The sequence below is a fragment of the Neocloeon triangulifer genome, unplaced genomic scaffold, assembly GCF_031216515.1.
Source record: "Neocloeon triangulifer isolate White Clay Creek 2 clone unplaced genomic scaffold, ASM3121651v1 ptg000012l, whole genome shotgun sequence".
NCBI classification, from domain to species: Eukaryota; Metazoa; Arthropoda; class Insecta; order Ephemeroptera; family Baetidae; genus Neocloeon; species Neocloeon triangulifer.
Window position 1 is genome coordinate 19,807,285 of NW_026775554.1, and position 21,186 is coordinate 19,828,470.

Below are 21,186 nucleotides of genomic sequence, written 5' to 3' on the forward strand. Positions count from 1 at the left end.
CGAAAATAGGCAAATCGAAGGTCATTTTTATTGATAAATTATTCTTACATCGTTATTTTCTTTCACAGATTTGTCGAATATCGAAGGGCGAAGGAGGTGAATTCCCAAGTTCAAAGGATTGGCGCCATTAGGACGAAAATCACGTGACTCGTTTGTGGTTGACAGCAAAACATCACGGTCATGTGAATTCGTCCTGCGTCTCGCACGCCGACCCATTTATCTTTCCGACTAAAAACTCTTGGTAGGAAAACACTCGCTGATTGCTGGTGCCGAAGTCGAATCTATAAGTAAATTGTTCTGTTTCTCTGCAGACTAGTCCCTCGAAAGATGTCCGACAACCCGACTACGGAGAAACCTCCGCCGTATTCGGCTCAGGCGCCTCCACCTCAGCGTAGGACATTAATTGGATTTACGTTGCAACGTCCAGTGCAATAATTTGTTCCTAATTCCAGCGTCGTTCATTCCACCTCCTGGTTACCAGCCTTATCAGGGTCCATCTGCGCCTCTGCAGGGCGGTTACGGACCCTCATACGGAGCCACAACCATCACGGTGCAACCGCAGGAAATCATAATCGTTGGTGCTTGCCCAGTTTGCAGGGTAGACTAATAATTATTTCAATAATCTGGTTAGGAAAAATTTAAAATTAATTTATTCCTATTTTATAAGATTGCAGGCAAGAGGCTTTTGTTAAATAAAGTACTGTTTTTTTTTTAGAAAACTTCCAATTTATAACTCGACTATTTTCAGGAAATAAAAGGAATTAAACAAAATAATTTACTGCTGTGGGTTTGGTTATATTCCCTATAAATTGCACACTTCTAAATATTTGAGATTTGATTTAATTTTCTGGGAATACAGTCTTGGTTTTTCGGGAAGGGGTTGCAGAAAGGGCGCTCTTGAGCGGGGTCGTAGCTGTGGGCGGCGGCAGGCAGCAGGAACTATTGCCTCAGAGGTGGCTGGTCAGCTGGCAGCAGCAACGGTCCGGACACCTGCGGAGGTGGTTGACTCGCAGCAGGACGTGATGGTCGGACGGATGGCAGCGGGCGGGACCAGGTCTTCTCCTGAGAGCCACGGCAAGGCAGGTCACCGTCTGGAGGGCCTGGAAATTAGGGGAATAGTGAGTATGGGCTGGTTATTGATAAAATGGTTGTTGTATTTAATGCAACAACACAGTCGGACTTAGTTTACCTGGGTGAATTGCAGGCACGGGTGTGGAGGGTGACTTGTAGCAGCCGGGGTGGAGTGTCCGGGTTAGGCGCCGCTTCTGTCCGACGTCGCTGTCCGGTGAGAGGGTCCGCCCTAGAACAGTATTGGGGCCATCAGCTGACCGCAAAGGAACTAGAGGGCGTATCTCTTACCGTCAAGGTTGGACGGGACAGGTGCAGCTCGGGATCCTCTGGCGGGGGCACAACTGACCAGGGTGGAGGCAAGGGAGGCCGTCCGGTCGGCTGGGACGGAACGGTCTGCTTGTGGTCGAACCTGGGAACAAAGAGTTAACTTTTGAGTTCCTCCGTCAGCAGCAGTGGCAAGAGAGTCGCCTACCTAATCGGTAAAAGGCGGATCTGCAAGTCGCGCTGCGGCCGACGGGGGAGCTCCTTATATACCATAAGCACCCACCCACTTTCCATAAACAAAAGATTGCCCTTCTACTAGAATATTCCCACCCATCGGTCGACGTGAGAGAATTCAGGCAACCTTTGTACCTGAATTCTCCAACGTCAAAAGAATTTACTTTTCATCCCAAAAATAGACTTGTTAATTCTCAACAATTGATTTCCCACAAAAGATTATTAGACTGATTTTTAAAATTAATTTCACTACTAGGATTTTAATTTTAAAACCCACTTAACAAAAAATATTCATAAAAAAAAAACTAAGAACCAAACGTACATAATGCATTAACAAAACCCCGTAAATTAATTTGATTTCTCTTAACAAAAACAATCCTTAAATTTTAATACCAACTCCCCCCCCATTATGTACTTTGTTCTCTAAATAGCAGTCTTTGTGCTCTGATCAAAAAATAACATTTAAAACAATTTCTTACTGTGTAATCTGTGTGTTGTGAATGTGTATGTTTATGCCAAATTGCAGGTTTGGTGTGTTTATGTCTGAGCAAGAGGGGGCGTACCAGCAACAAGTGGTTGTGGGTAGCTCGTGTGGTGGCAGCACCGGTATGTTTGGGTGTTTGGATTTCTTTGAAAATGGCGGCGGTGCATGAATAATTTGCCGTGTTCTGCATTGAATTAACTTAATGTGCGTGTTTTTCGCAACAATTCGGGTCTCCGAGGGCACAGGCGGCTTTCCTGGACAGTGCTGGATTCGGACGGAGGCCGAATTTGTCCACGGCGGAGGATGTTCTATCCTTTGAAGGCGTGCGAGTTGGTGCCGCGGGACGTAAGTTTGTTGAACCGGCACTCGCCGTTCGTGTTCTTTGCGTCCCTGGTGGTCGCCCTGGGGGTCGTCCCCTTCGTGTTGGCGTCGATGACCGACCTCTTTGAATTGCAGGTGTTCGTACCGGCGAGTCGGATGCCGTCCGCGTGGGATGGCGAGCTCGGATGGCACTCGGGAAACGGCTTGGCGTCCGTGATGGACGGCCTCTCGGAATGCGGGAGCGGCTGAAGTCGTCGGCTGCCGAATCATCCGGCGCGAAGGTCGGCAAGTCGTCGTCGTTGTCGACCGTCGGAGGCAGAAGAGAACGAGTTGCTGGTAAAGGTATTCTACTTCTCGGCACGGGCGGAAGGGTTAAACTGGTTCGCGGGGCGGGTGTGGGTGGAGGGATTTGCTGGTTTAATGAGGGTGGTTGGGCAATGGGGTTTAATATCCCCTGTTGAATATTTGTATTTTCCGCTGGTTTTGCGAAAATTACAGCCATTGGTGCTTTGTGAAGTTTTTCCAATCTCCTCATTTTGCCCAAGTGGTACTTAAATTGTTTTCCCGTGTCCACATTTTCTAATTTGTAAGTTGTGGGACCTAATTTATCAATTACACGGAATGGACCTTTCCATCTGCCGGCAAATTTATTTTGTGGGGTTTCATTTTTAATTACCACCCTGTCACCAAGGCGTAATTCGTCGTAAACTTGTTCTGAACCACCAGCCTTTTGCCATGTTTTATATTTGGAGAAAAGGTCTTTTGAAATAGCTGCTTCCCGTGCTAATTGTAAATCTAGTTTCAACAAATCCAAGTACTCAGTTGGTTGGAAAAACTCTTCCTGCTGATTGACATTCATGTCTGGGTGGGTAATTTCATCCCAGGGGAGTTTCATGTCAAAGCCAAACATTAGTTTATTTGGGGAGAAACCTGTAGCTGTGTGAACATTTGCTCTTATAGCTAGTAGGGCAAATGGGAGGAAATCACTCCATTCTTCATCTGTTTCATGCTCCGTAAAAATAGCTATGAAGTCAATTAACCCTTTGTGCACTGCTTCTACTGAATTTGCATTTGGTCTATATGGCGATGTTGTAATATGCTTGATTTTCAATATTTCGCAGACTGACTCAAATAGCCTGGAGACGAAGTTGGTTCCATTGTCGGTGATGAGGCCCTCGACTGCTCCATAGCGGCAAACTACGGTCTCGACAAAAGCTCGTGCCACTGATTCTGCTGTTTGATCTTCTAGAGGAGCCGCTTCTACATATTTGGTATGAGCCTCATACATTGTGAGAATGTATTTGAACCCTTTCTTTGTTCTAGGCAAAGGTCCTACAATATCGGCATACCAAAGTTCTCCAACTCTGACTGCCGTCTTTTGTATCTGCTGAGGGGCATGAAGTAGCTGGTTCTGTTTTCTATACTGGCATTCGACGCAGTTATGAAGGTGGTCTGATATCGACTGATCCATCTTCGGCCAGTAGTACCTTTTGGTAAGGGCTTCTCGTAATTTCGTCGTCTTCCAATGTCCCCCCCAAGCTGTTTGGTGGTGGAGCAGCATTATCTTGAGAACGTGATCATTGGGGATGCACAAGCGAGCCGTTGATTTCCCCCATCTGTATAGAAGGCCTCGTCTGTCGAGGAAATATTCGCCCTCATCGGACATTTTGGGCTTTTTGTTTATAATATCCTTCCATGCTGGATCTTGCGCTTGTGATTGTTTTAATTGCTCAACATTCAATCCATTTTTGAGGCCTAAGACCAATTCTAATTTTTGTGTTCCTATTTGCAGAACGTCTATTTCTGGCCTGGAGAGAAAATCTACTCGCTGGACTGTTTTTCCTGGGGCGTGGTGGACCACAAAATCAAACTGCTGCAGTTGGAGAATCCATCTTCCAAGCATAGGTTTGAGTGGTTTTGTGTGTAGGAGCCATTTCAAACTGCTGTGATCTGTCCACAGGTGGAATAAGTTTCCTTCCAGGTACACCCTGAAGTGTTCAACTGCTGCAACGACGGCGAGACATTCGAGTTGACAGGCTGAGTAGGCCTGTTGTGCGCCTGCCAGTTTTTTGCTGAAGAACGCAACTGGTCGTCGCTCTTCGTCGGTGTCCCCCTGTTCTAAGACAGCTGCGACAGCTTTCGCACTTGCGTCTGTTGTGAGGTGAAACGGCTTGGTGAGGTCTGGGAAAGCCGTTGTCACCATATTTTCCAGTGCCTGAAGCAGGTTTTGGTAAGACTCCTGTTGCTCTTTTTGCCACCTGAATTTTGGCTTTTTTCCCTTAAGGACGTCTGTGAGAGGAGCGACTATCTCGCTGTATGATGGTATGTGTCGTCTGTAGAAGTTCCCCATCGCCACTAATCCTTTGATTTCTTTCACAGTTTTTGGCTGTCCTCTGTCCTTGATGGCTTTCACTTTGTCTGGATTTGGGTGCACACCGTGTTCGTCGATGATGAAACCCAAAAATTCTACTTGAGTTTTTATTAGCTGACATTTGGCTGGGCCAAATTTCAAACCCAAGTGGATTGCTCGTTGAAACGTTTCGTCCAGTAAGCTGATCAGCATAAGAATTGTAAGGGCATATAGACAGAAGTCATCTATGAAGATTACCACTCCCTTTTTCCGTTTGTCTGCATAGCCTTGTAAAATTGTTTTGCTGAATCGGGGTGGTCCATTTTTTATTCCATAGGGCATTCTTGTAAATTCAAAGTGGCCATCGTCGCAAGTAAATGCTGTTTTCTCTCTGCTTCTTTTTGAAAGGGGTAGTTGCCAAAATCCATTTGTCATGTCTAGTACGCAAAAATATTTACTTCCTGCAAACTCGTCTAATATTTCTTGCGTATGTGGGTAGGGGTAGACGAGTGTTTTTGTGACTTTATTTAGGGCTCGGAAATCCACACAGCAACGCCATTTTAACTTTCCATCTGTTGTTTTCTTTTTTACAAGAAGGAGAGGTGATGAGTATTCACTGGTGGATGGTTGTATCACCCCCATTTCGAGCATTTCTTTTACTGCTTTTGAAATCTCGTGTCTTTGGAGGTATGGCACTCTATAGGGCTTTAATCTAATGGGGGGCGTGTCTCCTGTGTCTATTTCCACTTCTTCATCTTTTATTAATCCCAGTGTATTTTCTCCATAAGCAAATGCTTCTTTGTTCTTAATTAGCATTTTCTTGAATTGTTTCAGGTACTCTTGTGGGACGCTTTCTAAGTTGAACAGAGCAAGGAATTGATCGTCATCCATTGGAGGTCCAGGAGTGTCCGGCCAGACCGGAGGTTCTCTTACATCAGATGGCTTGGTTTTCTGCATACAGTTTTGGCACAGCATGTACTCTTCGTCAGCGATGCCCGCCGTTCCACAATCAAAACATTTTTCTTTTCGGTCTGTTATTAAACTTCCAATTGCTCTAACTTCTATTTTCTCATTTTCTACGTGTTGCAGCACTTCGAGTTTTTGAAGATGGCTGGAGGTTAACTGGATGGGTTCATCACTTGAATTTATAAACAGAACCTGGACGTAACCATCTTCTTGAACTACAGAAAGAGTTGCTGGAAGTTCTTCATGTTTTTCTTCTGTGAAAAGATCAATGCCCTGAATGGTGAGAACTTCTGATTGTTTATATCTTGTTCTGACTGGCAACGCTGCTATTGAGTTTGCGGGAATTGTTGGCCTTTTTGTTTTGAAGCTGTGTACTAAAATTGGATTTTTTTCAGGTTTGTCGGGTCTGAAGTTCTGTCGGTGGAATGGGAGCTTTTTACTAGTTTTATTCGTCCATCTGGCATAACCTCTATCAGCTCTTCGTATTTTGCCACCATTAGAAACTGTTATGCAGTTTGCTGCTTGAGGTGTGAGAAGTAGGAGTTTGACTTTTCCCCAATGGAAGCCTAATGAGTCCTCCGAAACCAGTAAGTTCACTTGATGGCGTACCAGAAAGTCTTGTCCTAACAAAGCTTCAAAATTGACTCTTCCAGTTTCAACGACTACAAATGAGTGGACGTAATAGTGGTCGTCTATTTTGATTTCAACGTCTGCTTGTCCCAAGACTTTAATTTGGCTTCCATTTGCTGAACCAACTCTATGTTGAAACGGAATTAGTTGAAGGTTGAGTCTATCAGCTATCTTTTTTGTTAACAAGCTGACATTTGCTCCGGAATCAATCAAAAGGCTTGTGAGTAAACAATTATTCAGCATGGCGAGAAGAGTGTAACTTGCACATGGTCTGACTAAATTAATTTCTATCTGACATTGCAGGGTAGTTTCTTTTGCTGGCTTCAGTCTGCTACGTTTTTGCTGATTTGCTGATTCGCAGTCTGTTGATGAATCTGTTTCTGATGAATTTGTATCTGACGAATTTGTATCTGATGAATTCTCATCACTGGTCTGAACTCCTACGCTGATTTTATACGGAGGTGGTGGAAGTTTATTTATTTCTGTATGAAGTGATTTTTGTGTGTTTTTCCGAGACTCATTGCGAGGAGCAGCTTGTTTAGCTGGCTCCTCTAATTCATGTTTTTTGTTTTCGCAGGACAGTCATATGGGCAATGTCCCGGTTTCCGACAGTAGCCACAAATGAGTTGAGGACAGTCGGCAACCCAGTGACCTTCCTCCCTGCAAAGATTACAAATCTTTGGTCGACTTGGTGAAGACGAGCGAGATCTTGAGCGAGTTGAGTAGCGCCTGTCATTGTAGGGAGAATTCGGCCTCGAATCTTGTCGACTGCTACGTTCTGGTCTTGTAGGTGGAGCAGGTAATGCTAGCATTTTTTTTCTTGGTTTCTCTTCCTCAATTTTGGCTTCTCTAAAACGTACTTCTTTTTCAGGCTGCTTCGCATTCACCATGTTGGCCATGTTGGTCATGTTCCAGTACGCTGTGGCCATGGCATTTGGTTGAGGAGCCCAATAAGGACTTTGTGTTTGTTGTGGAGGTACTTGGCCCATGTACGGAGGCATCATCTGATTGTAGGCTGGATAATGTGGCCCGTACATTTGCGGTTGTGCAGAAGGAGGAGGTTGGGGCGCCCATTCATTTGTTTGCCACAAATTTTGCATCATTTGTGTGGCAATGTCCACTTGGTTTGTCATTATTGGATGTTGAGGAGTTATGTTTGCTTGCATATGTGCTGCCTTTGTGATGTTTAAGGTTTCCTCTGCGGTGAGAGCTGCTTGACGCGCTTGGGCCATTGATTTTACAGTTTGTGGCCCCACGATGAAGTACAGCTCAGGACGTAGACCTTCAATGAATTTCTTAAAACAACGTTGGTCCCATATATTTTTATCTCCTTCTGGCGTGACGCCCATGGGGATTGTTGTTCGTCGACGCAGTTTAGCAGCCTTGCTCTGAACGTTGTGGTAGTATGTTTCTACGCTTTCGTACTGTCCCTGCTTTAACTCGTTAAATTCCCTTTCTAGTTGCTTGTCACTAGTTGGAGGACGAAATTCTGCTCGGAAAGCTTCTTTCAGAGAATTGACGTTGGCCAGGACTGTGCCGTCTAAAGCACGGACAAATTCTCGTGCTCGACCAGACGTTCGCATTTCCAAGACCCACTTGGTGTCGTTTGGTTGGAGGCCATTGTAATTTATGAGTCCTTCCACGGAGCACAAGAAGTCCTCAAGTGACGAACCGTCAGAACGGCCCGTGAATCTTGGGATCATGTCGACTGATATCATGGGTTTTAATAATTGGGCTATTCCTATTGCAGGTTGGAATCCCATCATTCCTGGAGGGGGCTGCAGACCTGGGGGTGGTAGTCCACCAGGTGGAGGAGGCCCACCAGGAGGTGGAGGAGGCCCACCAGGAGGTGGAAGAGGTCCACCAGGAGGTGGTTGGCCACCAGGGGGTGGTTGGTTACCAGGAGGTGGTTGCCAACCAGGAGCTGTGAGGGATGGGCCGAAGGGAGGATTTATCCAAGTGCTTTGTGTGATGCTTCCTGTTATATTTGTTGCAGAAGTTACTGGTGCAGTCGACGTTGTTGTTGTCGTCGATGCTGCTGTCGTCGTGGACGAGGAAGACATTGTTGTTGACATTGTGAATTTGTTCTATTTGTTTATTGTCAGTACTTTGCCTGTGTGAACCAGGATCGCCAATTTGGTTAGGAAAAATTTAAAATTAATTTATTCCTATTTTATAAGATTGGAGGCAAGAGGCTTTTGTTAAATAAAGTACTGTTTTTTTTTTAGAAAACTTCCAATTTATAACTCGACTATTTTCAGGAAATAAAAGGAATTAAACAAAATAATTTACTGCTGTGGGTTTGGTTATATTCCCTATAAATTGCACACTTCTAAATATTTGAGATTTGATTTAATTTTCTGGGAATACAGTCTTGGTTTTTCGGGAAGGGGTTGCAGAAAGGGCGCTCTTGAGCGGGGTCGTAGCTGTGGGCGGCGGCAGGCAGCAGGAACTATTGCCTCAGAGGTGGCTGGTCAGCTGGCAGCAGCAACGGTCCGGACACCTGCGGAGGTGGTTGACTCGCAGCAGGACGTGATGGTCGGACGGATGGCAGCGGGCGGGACCAGGTCTTCTCCTGAGAGCCACGGCAAGGCAGGTCACCGTCTGGAGGGCCTGGAAATTAGGGGAATAGTGAGTATGGGCTGGTTATTGATAAAATGGTTGTTGTATTTAATGCAACAACACAGTCGGACTTAGTTTACCTGGGTGAATTGCAGGCACGGGTGTGGAGGGTGACTTGTAGCAGCCGGGGTGGAGTGTCCGGGTTAGGCGCCGCTTCTGTCCGACGTCGCTGTCCGGTGAGAGGGTCCGCCCTAGAACAGTATTGGGGCCATCAGCTGACCGCAAAGGAACTAGAGGGCGTATCTCTTACCGTCAAGGTTGGACGGGACAGGTGCAGCTCGGGATCCTCTGGCGGGGGCACAACTGACCAGGGTGGAGGCAAGGGAGGCCGTCCGGTCGGCTGGGACGGAACGGTCTGCTTGTGGTCGAACCTGGGAACAAAGAGTTAACTTTTGAGTTCCTCCGTCAGCAGCAGTGGCAAGAGAGTCGCCTACCTAATCGGTAAAAGGCGGATCTGCAAGTCGCGCTGCGGCCGACGGGGGAGCTCCTTATATACCATAAGCACCCACCCACTTTCCATAAACAAAAGATTGCCCTTCTACTAGAATATTCCCACCCATCGGTCGACGTGAGAGAATTCAGGCAACCTTTGTACCTGAATTCTCCAACGTCAAAAGAATTTACTTTTCATCCCAAAAATAGACTTGTTAATTCTCAACAATTGATTTCCCACAAAAGATTATTAGACTGATTTTTAAAATTAATTTCACTACTAGGATTTTAATTTTAAAACCCACTTAACAAAAAATATTCATAAAAAAAAAACTAAGAACCAAACGTACATAATGCATTAACAAAACCCCGTAAATTAATTTGATTTCTCTTAACAAAAACAATCCTTAAATTTTAATACCAAATCTAATATCTTTATCTTAAATTTCTCCATTTTCTCCAGGTTGGTTTCTTGGAAGATGATTACACCTGTCTTGGAATACTGCTCGCTATCCTCTTTTTCCCCTTTGGAATCCTGTGCTGCCTTGCCTTGAGGAATCGTCGATGCTCCAATTGTGGTGCTTATTTTGGCTAAGAATGGATATATACATTTTTTTTTTTATAATTTTTGTGTTGTCTTGCTGTTGATTGATTCAATTGTATGATTGTGCATTGTTACTTACAGTTACTATACAAATTGCTGTCGTTTTTTAAGTGAAATATTTTATCGTTCAATTATGCCTATGATATAATCAGGCTAGCAATTGGTGTTAATTAAAGTGAAAATGATCCCCAATTTGCATACACGCAAAACAATTATTCTTGTAAATATTGTACTTAATAGCTAGTTGGTCCGAATTGAAAAATAATCCTTATTATTAAAGCTGACTGACAGACTTATAGCGACCTGAGAAAATAATTTGTGCCTTCATACAGAGAACAAAAATAATATTTATAAAAAAAAGCTTGATACTGAAGTAAGTGAAATTAAATTACTATCAAACACCCAAGGAAGGTGCAAGTTTGTTCATAAATTTTGGTCACATTCCAATTTAAGAATTTATTATTGGCTTTATGTATGGTTATTTTATTCTATTTTTGTAGTCGCTAAACCTTGGATGTGAGATGCAAGTGATTACTAATTTTTTTCAAATAAAAAAAATTCATGTTTACATTTTTGTTTAATTCGAGCTCCTACCAATCTTCTTTAAGCCAGGAAAAATATATTTGTTGTTAAAAAAATTTAACCGCATTGCTTATCTAGAAAGTAGGTAATTCTAAAATACAAAATTTTAAAAAGGCGCCCAACGTGGGGCTCGAACCCACGACCCTGAGATTAAGAGTCTCATGCTCTACCGACTGAGCTAGCCGGGCTTGGTATCATATGTAGAAAAAATACCTACATATTTCTTAGCGCTACTGCAGCGCTAAATTTAAAAATTGGCGGGATAACCAAATGGTTTATATCAACTATATTAGTAGCGGCATTGTTCTACTTGAAGTAAAATGCAATCATGGATCATATTGAGACTACATTATTCTGCTGTATTCACAAAAGTTAGTTTCATTTTCAATTTATTGATATATTTTTCGTTACAACACCTTGGAAAATCAAATTTAGAAGAAATACAAACTTAATTTGTTTTTGTGTAAAAAAAGTTAAAAATATTTGTATTAGTCTCACACTATTTGGAACCAAATTGACGTAATTTGCAAAGATTACTGTTTGAACTTCACAGCAAATTAAACAATCTGAAATGCTCTTTGGACAAATCTGCTGATAACCAGGCTAACAAAAATGTTTTGTTATTCACAATATTCACAGTCAAATCAATTTGAAACTTCTAAGAATTAAATTGTAATAGACGATAAAAAAGATGCTTGAATTTTTAAAGCTAGACCCCATTTTCGGAATATAATTAATTAACAATTACACCTTTCCTTTTAGGAAACCTTACAGCGTTAAGAGTCAAATAAAATTAGCTCTTGAATTGAAGCAGCTTCTATTTTATTTTCCCTCTCTCTCTTTCTCGACACAAACTTCGCAAAAGACGAGTCAATTAAAAAAGGTTTGTGACGAAACTTTGCGTACAATTGTTAATTAATATTTCATCTCCGACGCAAAGCAGTCTCTGGCGTAAGGATTCTCCGCCAACTTGCGCCATTCTCAAGAAACTGCTGCCTTTTAGCAGTCGAAAGAAAGAAGAGAGGTAAATTGAGTTCAGTCCTTTTTTGCAAAGGAAAATAACGGCATCTTTTTGTTTCATACAAAAATTTCATGGGACGGTCTCGCAAGAAGGAGAGAAAAGAATGGAAAATAAGTGGCGTGGAAAATGTTGCGTTATTGCTAAACTTCGATTGTACGCCTCAGTAGAGGGGCAATATTTTTTTGCTCACCTGCGCACTGATGGGCGAAACTGGAGCGAACGTCTTGACTAGAGCCCAAATAAGGACTATCAACATCGGTGTACCTAAAAAGACACACAAATTTAATATTTTCATTGAATAAAGTTGCAGTCAACGCAAAAATACATAATAAATGGTGAGAGTTTTCTTCATAGAGAAAGATTTTTTATTCTATTTTCTTTCAAATTTTTTCATTATTTTTTTATATAAGTTTTTTCAATTGAAGAATAGAAATAAAAACAGCTTTCTTAACGAGAAAAATCCCAGTTACCATTTTTATTATTTTTTTTTTGTTTTGCATAAGAAATTTGGATTTTCTCTCCAACAAAGCAGTTTTCAGGGTCACAAAGCTCTCAAGCGTTGCAATTTCGCAAATGTGGGTCGCGAGTGCAGTTTCGCCACAGGGTTAATTGCGTCTCGCTTCAAACACACACACCAGCTCGCGATTTGCGTCGAGTGGCGTGTAATTAGAGATACTAATTACCAGTGTCCGGTAGAGGAAAATTGCACTCTGTCATTAGCGAATCAAATTAAAATGGAAATGGTACAAATTTCATCACAGTCAAATACTATATAAAAAAAATTACACCAACTTTTTTGTTTACCGATTGTAATTTATCAATTTTATTAATCAGATAAATCATTTCACACAAATGAATAAGATTTTAAAAAAAATATTGGACACCAAAAAACAAAAAAATATTTTTTCACATTAATGCTAGAAAGAAATATGCAAAACTTATTCCAAATAAAAATCTCTTGTAGAATTATTAAGATAAAAATTAATTGACAAATTAATGGTCGATGGAATTCATGATCAAAATAGGCAAGAGGATGAAAATAAATACTTAAAACAAAAACATTATTTCTTTTCAATAATATGTAGAACAACTTTCATAGAATTCGAATCACTTTGAAGCTTGAAACATTTAATCCTGTTTTAGCAAAACTATAGACGGAGAATTTTGCAGTTCGCAGACAATCCACAGCCCATGGCAAAAACCGCAAACTGGCCGCTCTCCAATTCTAGTATGTACGCTTGCAAAACGTACACTTGCGGCCGCAACTATAGCTGTGTGTCTAGTTGCAGTTTTAGTCTGGCGTTAATTAGGGCCACCCGTCGGGGCGAGTGAATAAAAAGCAAACCTAACTCTCGGTGCCACAGCAGCAGTCAAATGAAAAAGTAATAATGCGAAAGGCTTACCCCATCCGATGCAGACGTAAACTCGCAGTCTGATGTTCTCCACCGTGAAAGTTTCCACCACCAGCACATGCAAGTACAACCCTGAGCAACACAGAGGAAACAAGAGATTATTTTGCGTCGAATAATAATTTTCATTTATTTTATACAAATAAAATTTGAAACGAAAAAGGAAAGTGCGTTCCGGGAAATTTTGTTTTAATTCACAAAGGGCGGATAAACCGTTTGTAAGGAGCAATTTTGTTTTATTCATTCAGACGTTTGTAGGCCCTCACTGACCATTAAATTTGCAAAGTGGATAGTTCAGACTGGGGAGTAACATAATTTTTTCACAAACAGTGTTTTTTAGGTTAAAATTTTAACTGCAAAAGTCGCAGGTAAAGTAATTTTAATAAAAAAATATTTAAAAAAGCTTAAATTTATTCATCTCCAATTCTACATCTTTATATATATGTATATTTATAATTTCTAGATTATCATGTTCAGGAAATCTTGTCTTTCCTTGATTTGCGTGGGAATAAAGGTAGAAAAATCTTTTATGTGTGTGTTTTGAAGGATAAAAGGTTTCCCTAGATGGGCAAAATGTTTAGAAAATATTATTTCCCTTTAAATAAAATAAATGAGCCTGTTATGCTTTTAAAGGTTGATATTCTCCTTCCGAGCTTGTAGAGTTTCTCTCATTCAGTTATATAAAAAAATAATTCAAATCCATCGCTGCGCAACAGTTTTTTTGTCAACATGCTTTGGAAGCTCGTCTGTCACGACCACGAAGATCTACCGGTGGCTTTTTCGGCTCGGGGCGGTGGAACATGCGCCGGAAAAAACGCGACCTGCTTTCCTGGAGAGCATAATTTGATAATGGAGGTTCGCAGAGAGAAAGAAAGAAAGAGGAAAAGAGCAGAGGCCGCTTTTCGCCCGGCGGCCCATTGTTTCCGCAAAATGCGTGTACGTCGAATTCGCATTTCTATTTTCTCCCTCCAAGGAAGAGAAAGTTTAGTTCGGCTCAGCCGCTGATCATCCCCTTATTAAGGGGCTATTTTGCTTGCGCGCCAAACTTCTTTCACCGAGGAAGAGAGAGAGAGGATTACACTATCTTTAATGCGCCTGTCTGAATTCTGCAACCAAAAACTTTGAAAACTTTCTCAAAGTGCGTTTCTGCTTAAATAAACACCTGAATATAAATCAAAAGTCGATACCAATAAGAAAGCCTTTTTATGTAACGGAAAAAACAAAAAAGTTGGTTATATGCCAGAAAAAAATCTAGTTCAAAATTTTTACAAAAGCACAAAACTATGGAAGAAAAACCTGAAGAAATATTCCTATATTCAAGAAATGAAAATAAAATTTATTCTTGTTGAGCGTGTTTTTTTTCCACTCCGAAATAAGAATAATATTGAATTTCGTCGGAGGAAAATTATCCGCAGAAGGTAATTAAAAATTAATTCTGCGGAGCTCGGAGGGTCTTAAGACTGCTGCTTACAGTCTCTGCAAAAGATGAATATTTCACGTGCGCGTATCTGCTTCACTCTCTGCTCATATTTAACAGTGCGCACCGATTAAATTCTAATCCGGGCTTTGCGACTACGCACATGGGAGTGCCTTACTTTTTCATCTCAAGTTTCATACCGTGTAATGTTAGTTAAATTACCTTCGACGAACATCCAGAAGAAGTTGGTCATTTGGCAGTAGTGAAGCAGAATTACCAGGGCCACGCAGGACGCGGGCTCTGATTGGAGGGACATCTGAAACAACAATCGGATTAATTAGTAAATTTTAATTGCAAATGGATTAATGCGGAAACATATGTCGAATTTGCATTAACCAATTTTGATTTATAAATCTGCACAGGGACTTATTTCAACGTATTTAAGCAGAAATATTGATAAATGTTTGCTAAAATGCAATACTTTAATTGGGTGGAGCAGAGGAAAAAGCTTTAGCTATTTGCCAAAATAGGCACTACATCAGTTAACTGTGAAATAGACAATATTAAGTTAAGTTGCTAAGAAAATTTAAAGTTTATAATGATTTTCTTTGCAAGAAACAAGATTTTTGTTTTTTGTTAAAAATAGGTAAATACGTTGAATTTTAGTTAATGAAAACTCAAATTTAACATTTACTTTTTATCCCATAGTTGTTTTGTATTGTAGGTAGAATAAATTAAAGTTTCCAAGTAATAATTTATCGATTACATATCACCTGGCACTCTAATTTTACCTCAAATTGACTTCTAAAGTTATAAGGTTTTGATTTTGCAAGAAAAATGGACAATTTATTAGAAGAAAAATCTAAATCGAGCAATTCATGTGAATTTGATAGAAATCGGGGAATGTGAAAAACTTTCATAATTAAATATACAATTGTAATTTCCTCATAGATACGCACCTGCAAGGTTATGGTCAAGATCCACATGAAGTCGGCCAAAATGTAGCTGAGCATTAAATTTGTGTGGATGGTGTTGCGCAAACATCGTAGGTCTCTGCAAAAAATGAGGAAGTTCATAAATACAATGATGGCCTGTGTTAATTGGCTCAAATATTTTTTTAATAAAAATCGTAAAAACGAAATTTCCCTTTTTGCTTTTTTAGATATAGCAAATTCACAAACATCATTTTATTGTGCGCGCCTTATTTTAGATACACTGAAGGAAAAAGGGGGACGGAAAAGGCGCAGCATTAAAGTATATGAGCGCGCGTTCTCTGCGTGCTCTTTGTGGGGCTGATCAAATAAAGATGTGCATTCTCAGCAGAAGAAAAGGTCCTTCCGCCCCAAAAGAGTGCTACGTTAGATTTGGTTAGATTTTCTGCCGAACGTACCAACAAACTCGCATCTCGAAAGAGAGAAGGAAAACGTTATTTGAAAAACTCTAGAGGGAATTCATGTAAATTTTTGCCGAGATTGAACATTAAATAAAAATAAAGGATGGAATCCTTGTTGTTAAATGTATGCAGGTCTATACAGAGTAAATTATTTTGAAAGCATATGCAACCCCAAAAAAATTACAAAAAAACAAAATGAACTGTAACAATCTTTAAAATGTACATGAATTTTTTGTACTTTCTAGAGATACTAAAAAGCTTGATGTTAATTGAAATACCCAATCATACTGTTTATAACCATACGTTTATGTTTGATAATTATTAATTAAATATTCAATAACGCAATTTAAATAATTTGTTTAATTTAATGACCAAAATGTAGAAATTTTAACATATTACTTCCATTAGAAAATAAATTATAGTTAAAATTAAAATTATACAAATAACCTTAAGTAATAAAAAATAATTTTAATACAGAAACTAATTATTTTAATTAAGTCGAACAAAATTATTTTAAAAATTTTTAACGCTATTATAAAAAAATACAAGATTTTATTAGAAAATTAAAGTTTAATCTCTTACTTGAAGTAGAGGAAGATTGCGACGGCGGCGCCGAGCGCGGCCAGGGAGAGCGTGTAGCCGGCGTAGTAGATGCTGGTGGTGACCTCAACGCTGGCCTCGATAGGTGGCGGGGTCGAGAGGTCACGGCACAGAGTGTAGTTGGTGTACTTTGCCCACGCGCCGTCGACCTGGCAAAGCCTCGTGGCGTTCTCTGTAACCAAGGCAACGGGCCAGTTGAAACAACAGGCGGAAATTTTTCACAGAGGACGTGCAAAATTAAGCGCACCGGTCTGCATTAAACATCAGTAGCATCAACCGACTCTCCGGGGCCGCTTTCCCTTATTATCAAATGCTCTCGCCCGAGCCAAATTGCTTTGTGCTGAAAACGGCGGAAAATGCATGGGATGAGCAAAAACGCCGGCTTGCAAACAACGATCGCACCCACGCGGCCTTTTAAAGTGAGCCGTTTTCATGAAGGAGCAGTCGCGGTACTTTTTTGCCAAAGTTTTAGACGACTAAATAAATATTACGTTACCTCTAACTTCACATTCTGAACACTTTCCTGCCTTTTATGAACAGCTCGTTAAAATCATTCTAAAATAACTCAAGTGGGAGTTTAAAGATCCATTTCGTGGAAAAGTTTTAAATGAGAATTACGCTTGAACGATGTGCAAATAAAATCATCCAGGAGAATAATCAGTGAAAATTGCTCATTATCGTTAAAGGGCTGTTCAAAAAAGGAGCTCATATTTATAATCCCTACATCAAAATGTGTGGAATTTTGTGTTGATTTAAATTTTAGATCATTTTATAATGGCTCTTTTTAATTATATATTTATTTTCTACATCATTTGCGCAAAATTGTGACTTCAAAAGGAAATTGCAATAATTAAAAAGATTTATTCAGCAGATAAAAATTTGAAAAGCAAACCAAATAGATTGATTTATTTTCTCGCAAAAAGTGATATATACTATTATAAATTACAATTTACACATTTTACGAAAATGGAAGTATGTAGTTAAAATAATTTGAATTTAATAAATATAAATGTATTATATTTTATAAGAATTAAATAAGCAATGGAAATTGGTTTTCCAATTCAGAAAATTCTCGGAAGTCGGCGAAGTGTGAGAGAGGCTAGAATTCTGGCGCCAAAAGGGGTTCTCGGAGGTAAATACAGTGTATAACTGCTTTGTTTGCACGTCGAGACAATTGCAAGGCAACGTTGAAACAACGTTTGCCGAGAAGGGAATTATTGTTATCGTTACGATTGTCGTCAGGAGGAAACACGCTTGCTGAGCGTTCTGGGCTTAAAATGCAGCGGAACGAAATTAAGCGCACTGAGCACAAAATAAGCAGGTGATTTATCGTCTTTGGCACCTGCTGGTGCTCATTCTGAATGAGCACGAAATGAATTATTCAGCGGCGTGCGTCTTGAGGCGATTTTAACTCGGCGTGTACAACACAGGCCGGCGGCGTCTTGCGAAATTTGAGCCTCCCGACCTTTGACATTTGGCACGGCAAATATTTGACTTGCTCGCTTGTTGCTGACCGCGAATTCTCGAGCGATTTCCGTCTGCAAATACCGAGAAATGCTGAAGACGCACCATCTGGAAATTATTTTGAAGGGAGAGAAGTTCCCCCTAAATCCTACAAAGGCAATTTTTTTAAATTTTCGAACATGTAACAGTTAAATTGTGGTATATCGATGAGCAGATTGAAAAGTAAGCAATTTTCATCTTTGATTATTAAACATAATTAAAAATAATAAAAATAAACAACTTTGAAAACTGTTTTCATTATTTAATTGAAAAGTCTGACAATGAGAATGATTTTAGTGAGTCAATAAGTATCTCAATTTATTTTTAAACATCTACACCAAGCTGTGCGTGTACGCAATTAATTAGTGCACTCAAATTTCGCGCACTTCCACTCTGCAGATCCTCCAATTCGCGAATTTAATCGCCGCCGGTCGTTGGACCAACTTTCAATCAAAGAGCGACTGAATCTGACGTGCGTAGGCTGCACACTGCAAACATTAAACCCACGGTAATTTGATCGCGCCGCTAATTAAACCGTCTGTCGTGCTTTGATTTGTATGGAAATGTTTATCAAAAAATTGTGAGTAATATTATACCCTCTAGAGACAACATAGCTGGCAAATATAGCTTGATAACGGGCTGTTACTGATCTAAAAATACTTAAGTCTCAACTTTTGTTACCAAGGAACAGATTGTGCCAGAAAAGATTTTGAAAAATAAAAATATTATAACATGGTATTTTTAGTATTTTTTGTTAGCTAAAATTCCTTTCCAACAGTACCATATACCAAATTTAAATTTAAGGCTAGACAAATTATAAACTTCCTATGAATTTCACACATTAATAAATCTTATGAATGGTCATTATTTTGGAATCTAATTTGACTTCAACTTTTTAAACCAGAAAATATTTTGGCAAGGAGCAGTAATTTTTATTTCCCTTCTGTATACGCGTGTTCTGACCTCATTCCATCCAGATTCCAGGACTGTAAATTGCGGAAGCGTCTTGGAGGTCGTCCTAATTCACAGAGTTGTTTGCTGGCAGTAAAAACGAGCAACGAACCGCGAGCGCGAATAAAAATGCAAGGGCGGCCGCGTTGATTCATAAATCAGTCCTGCGGCGGCGGGAAATGGGCCGTCAAGCGCGTGCATCAGTAAATTTAACACGCCTATTCATTTGACGGCGGCCGGTTTCCTCATATCGCGAAAATGAACACGCATTTCCACATTGCTGCTCTGATTGAATTCGCGAGCAGATGCTGCCTATATATTCATGTATATTCCTCGGTTCAAAGTTATTATTATTCATTCCTCTCTGTCGATACACAAATTTTCAAAAATTTGGAAAAAAAGGGAACAAAAGGATTTGCAACTTGCAGATGCATGCTCAATTTTTATGAAGAAATTTATTTATTTTAAATCGATCGCTTGTGAAAGTCACTTTTCAGGATCGAAAATATCGTCATTAACTGAAAAAATGTTTGTCAGTTCCAATCTTTAAAATCTTAATATTTATTTTTTAAGTTACTTTAGCTTATTCTCTCAACAAGGAAAAAATTATCAAATAAAATCATGTTTTAAGTTTTAATAAAATCATTAGAATCTGAATTTTAAGATAAATGTTGAAAATTGTACTCAATTGAGTTTTCAATAATGACCAAAATATTGCATGCAAATTGTATTATCCAAATAATAAATCATTTTTTTTGTGTATTTTATAACCTCTTAAATTTTACTCTGCTCGAAAACAATTTCTGAGTGAAATACTTTAATGTTAAAATGCTTCAAAATCGATATTCTTAGTCTTTTCTTAAAGCATATGGCAATTTGAAGGAACACAACTGTGCACTCACTGACGCTACTATTCCAGCCATTCCAGCCTCGCGCCAATATTTGCATTTGCTGCTTTTTGATTAAAACCTATCTGCGGGCCATTTAATTGCTGCGAGTCGTCGAGCACAGTAGTTGCCTGCTTGAGTCGCTTGGGGAGAAATTCCACAGGTATTTAATATGTAGAGGGAGAACGTGGAGCTGCTTGAAATTAAAAGGGGAACCTCGCAGCCGTAGCAAAATGCAAATGATGGTGGAGCGATTTAAATTCAATCTGCTCTGAAAGCTGCGGTAAAATTGTAGCAGGCAGATTACGCGCAATTTGCTCAGGCAAATTGAAGTGTGAAATGAAATTTTCAACTCGTCGTCAACGTTGGAAATGTATAATAAATATACGTCGTGCAGAGATATATCAAATATCCAAAATTTGTATAGCTGGTATAGCAGGTTTTGAAGTGAGGGGTATTTTGATTGGATATTTATTATTTATTGCATTTTTAATCATGAAACTATATTGTTAAATTTAACTAAGTAGTTTTATATTGCTAAAAATTCCAAAAATTTGTTTTTATAAATTGGTGATTTTAATTTTCATAAAGATAAACTTTACAGAAAAAAGTTTTAAATCCATTCACTAAATTTTATGAAAAGTTATAAATTATTATTAATTAATCATTAAAAATTTATTTAAATTTTTATACACTGTTAAAATAGAAAGTTCACTTTTTACAATACATAATGCTAAAATAATGATACATCTTTAAATGTTATTAAATTGCAATTATACAAATGTGACAAATTCACAATATATATTTGCAAAAAAAAATCATACAATTTATAGATAATAAATAATTAAATTACTTCGCTTGATATGAAAAGCTTATTGTTTAGGAAAAAAAATTATATTTATTCTGTTTCATATGACATTCTCCTCGCCTGGAGCATCTGCAGCCAAAAAGAGATCGACTTTCCTTTGTTTCGTTATCGCACGACGCTCGTTTTTTTATTGTTGTTGCCAAACGCCGGGACTCGTTTGCCCGTTTTTCCCGATGGAATCTTTGCGGGCGGTCCCGGCAGGAGAGCGAGCGACCCAGTTGCACCCAGCAACTCGTTACATTTCATTCCCGTTCCCTGCGGCAATTCTGGAAAAAAATTCACTATGTGCATTTACAAAATACAGCGGGATAAAAGTCGGGAAGTTTCTATTACGCTGTCGATTCTATATTTGCATAAGATATTCACTTATTCTGACATTCATATGTGCAGTGTTTGCGTGTCGTATAATGGTCTCGTTTGCTATTGAACTGATACCGTTGAAGCAATCTGATTTTTTTCGTTGATTTGGATTTTTGAAACAGTGGGATACAAAAATTGATTCAAAGAGAGAAAACTTTCATATTGCTGGAAAAAAAAATACAAAAGTGAAAAATTATTATGTGGATCATAATAATAA

General features: G+C 39.5%; 3 protein-coding genes, 1 long non-coding RNA gene and 1 other non-coding gene across 16 annotated transcripts in view; 1 reads left to right on the forward strand and 4 right to left on the reverse strand.

Annotated features, from left to right (window-relative positions):
- The first annotated feature begins 68 nt into the window (after positions 1-68).
- On the forward strand, positions 69-10,540 carry LOC132197648 (membrane protein BRI3). 9 transcript variants are annotated; one of them, XR_009441887.1, is made up of 18 exons: positions 2,181-2,398; positions 2,510-2,710; positions 3,496-3,645; positions 3,698-3,867; positions 4,167-4,279; positions 4,335-4,604; positions 4,659-4,696; positions 4,754-4,944; positions 5,559-5,753; positions 5,814-5,970; positions 6,086-6,277; positions 6,344-6,540; positions 6,624-6,781; positions 6,854-7,119; positions 7,192-7,723; positions 7,781-8,006; positions 8,071-9,383; positions 9,838-9,976. XR_009441887.1 is itself a non-coding variant. In XM_059621056.1 (4 exons), exons 2-4 carry the CDS (start codon positions 328-330, stop codon positions 9,967-9,969), a joined length of 342 nt encoding a protein of 113 aa, XP_059477039.1. In that variant the 5' UTR covers positions 69-241; positions 312-327; the 3' UTR covers positions 9,970-10,540. The 9 variants fall into 9 exon arrangements, 1 of the variants encoding a protein (XP_059477039.1); XR_009441886.1 differs by having other exon boundaries at positions 2,510-2,716; positions 7,781-9,383; XR_009441885.1 differs by having other exon boundaries at positions 6,624-6,804; positions 7,781-9,383.
- On the reverse strand, positions 758-2,258 carry LOC132197645 (uncharacterized). 4 transcript variants are annotated; one of them, XR_009441880.1, is made up of 5 exons: positions 2,049-2,063; positions 1,544-1,596; positions 1,360-1,480; positions 1,190-1,300; positions 760-1,100 (listed from the first exon to the last, which is right to left on the reverse strand). XR_009441880.1 is itself a non-coding variant. In XM_059621052.1 (4 exons), exons 1-4 carry the CDS (start codon positions 2,241-2,243, stop codon positions 940-942), a joined length of 588 nt encoding a protein of 195 aa, XP_059477035.1. In that variant the 5' UTR covers positions 2,244-2,258; the 3' UTR covers positions 758-939. The 4 variants fall into 4 exon arrangements, 1 of the variants encoding a protein (XP_059477035.1); XR_009441879.1 differs by having other exon boundaries at positions 1,544-1,621; XM_059621052.1 differs by lacking the exon at positions 1,544-1,596 and having other exon boundaries at positions 758-1,100; positions 2,049-2,258.
- On the reverse strand, positions 8,602-9,751 carry LOC132197649 (uncharacterized). Its single transcript, XR_009441889.1, has 4 exons — positions 9,377-9,751; positions 9,193-9,313; positions 9,023-9,133; positions 8,602-8,933 (listed from the first exon to the last, which is right to left on the reverse strand). It is a non-coding gene; the product is annotated as an uncharacterized LOC132197649 (long non-coding RNA).
- Positions 10,541-10,675: 135 nt separating the features above from the next.
- Trnak-cuu (transfer RNA lysine (anticodon CUU)) lies at positions 10,676-10,748 on the reverse strand. The gene has a single exon. It is a non-coding gene; the product is annotated as a tRNA-Lys (tRNA).
- A 993-nt stretch (positions 10,749-11,741) lies between these two features.
- LOC132196377 (diuretic hormone receptor-like) overlaps positions 11,742-21,186 on the reverse strand; it is a 62,553-nt gene continuing 53,108 nt past the window's right edge. The window contains exons 4-8 of the mRNA XM_059618963.1: positions 16,383-16,572; positions 15,367-15,460; positions 14,630-14,723; positions 12,985-13,065; positions 11,742-11,845 (exon numbers count right to left, since the gene is read on the reverse strand). Of these exons, the coding sequence (XP_059474946.1) occupies positions 11,742-11,845; positions 12,985-13,065; positions 14,630-14,723; positions 15,367-15,460; positions 16,383-16,572 (563 nt within the window). The remainder of the gene's footprint in view (positions 11,846-12,984; positions 13,066-14,629; positions 14,724-15,366; positions 15,461-16,382; positions 16,573-21,186) is intronic.

Coding starts and splice junctions, on each gene's coding strand:
- LOC132197648 (XM_059621056.1), top strand. CDS start 328: ATGTCCGACAACCCGACTACGGAGAAACCTCCGCCGTATTCGGCTCAG. Junction 392..452: donor TCAGGCGCCTCCACCTCAGC/GTAGGACATTAA, acceptor TCCTAATTCCAG/CGTCGTTCATTCCACCTCCT. Junction 599..9,837: donor GTGCTTGCCCAGTTTGCAGG/GTAGACTAATAA, acceptor CATTTTCTCCAG/GTTGGTTTCTTGGAAGATGA.
- LOC132197645 (XM_059621052.1), bottom strand. CDS start 2,243: ATGCAGAACACGGCAAATTATTCATGCACCGCCGCCATTTTCAAAGAA. Junction 1,481..2,048: donor CACAACACACAGATTACACA/GTAAGAAATTGT, acceptor CTTTGTTCCCAG/GTTCGACCACAAGCAGACCG. Junction 1,101..1,189: donor CGTGCCTGCAATTCACCCAG/GTAAACTAAGTC, acceptor CCTAATTTCCAG/GCCCTCCAGACGGTGACCTG.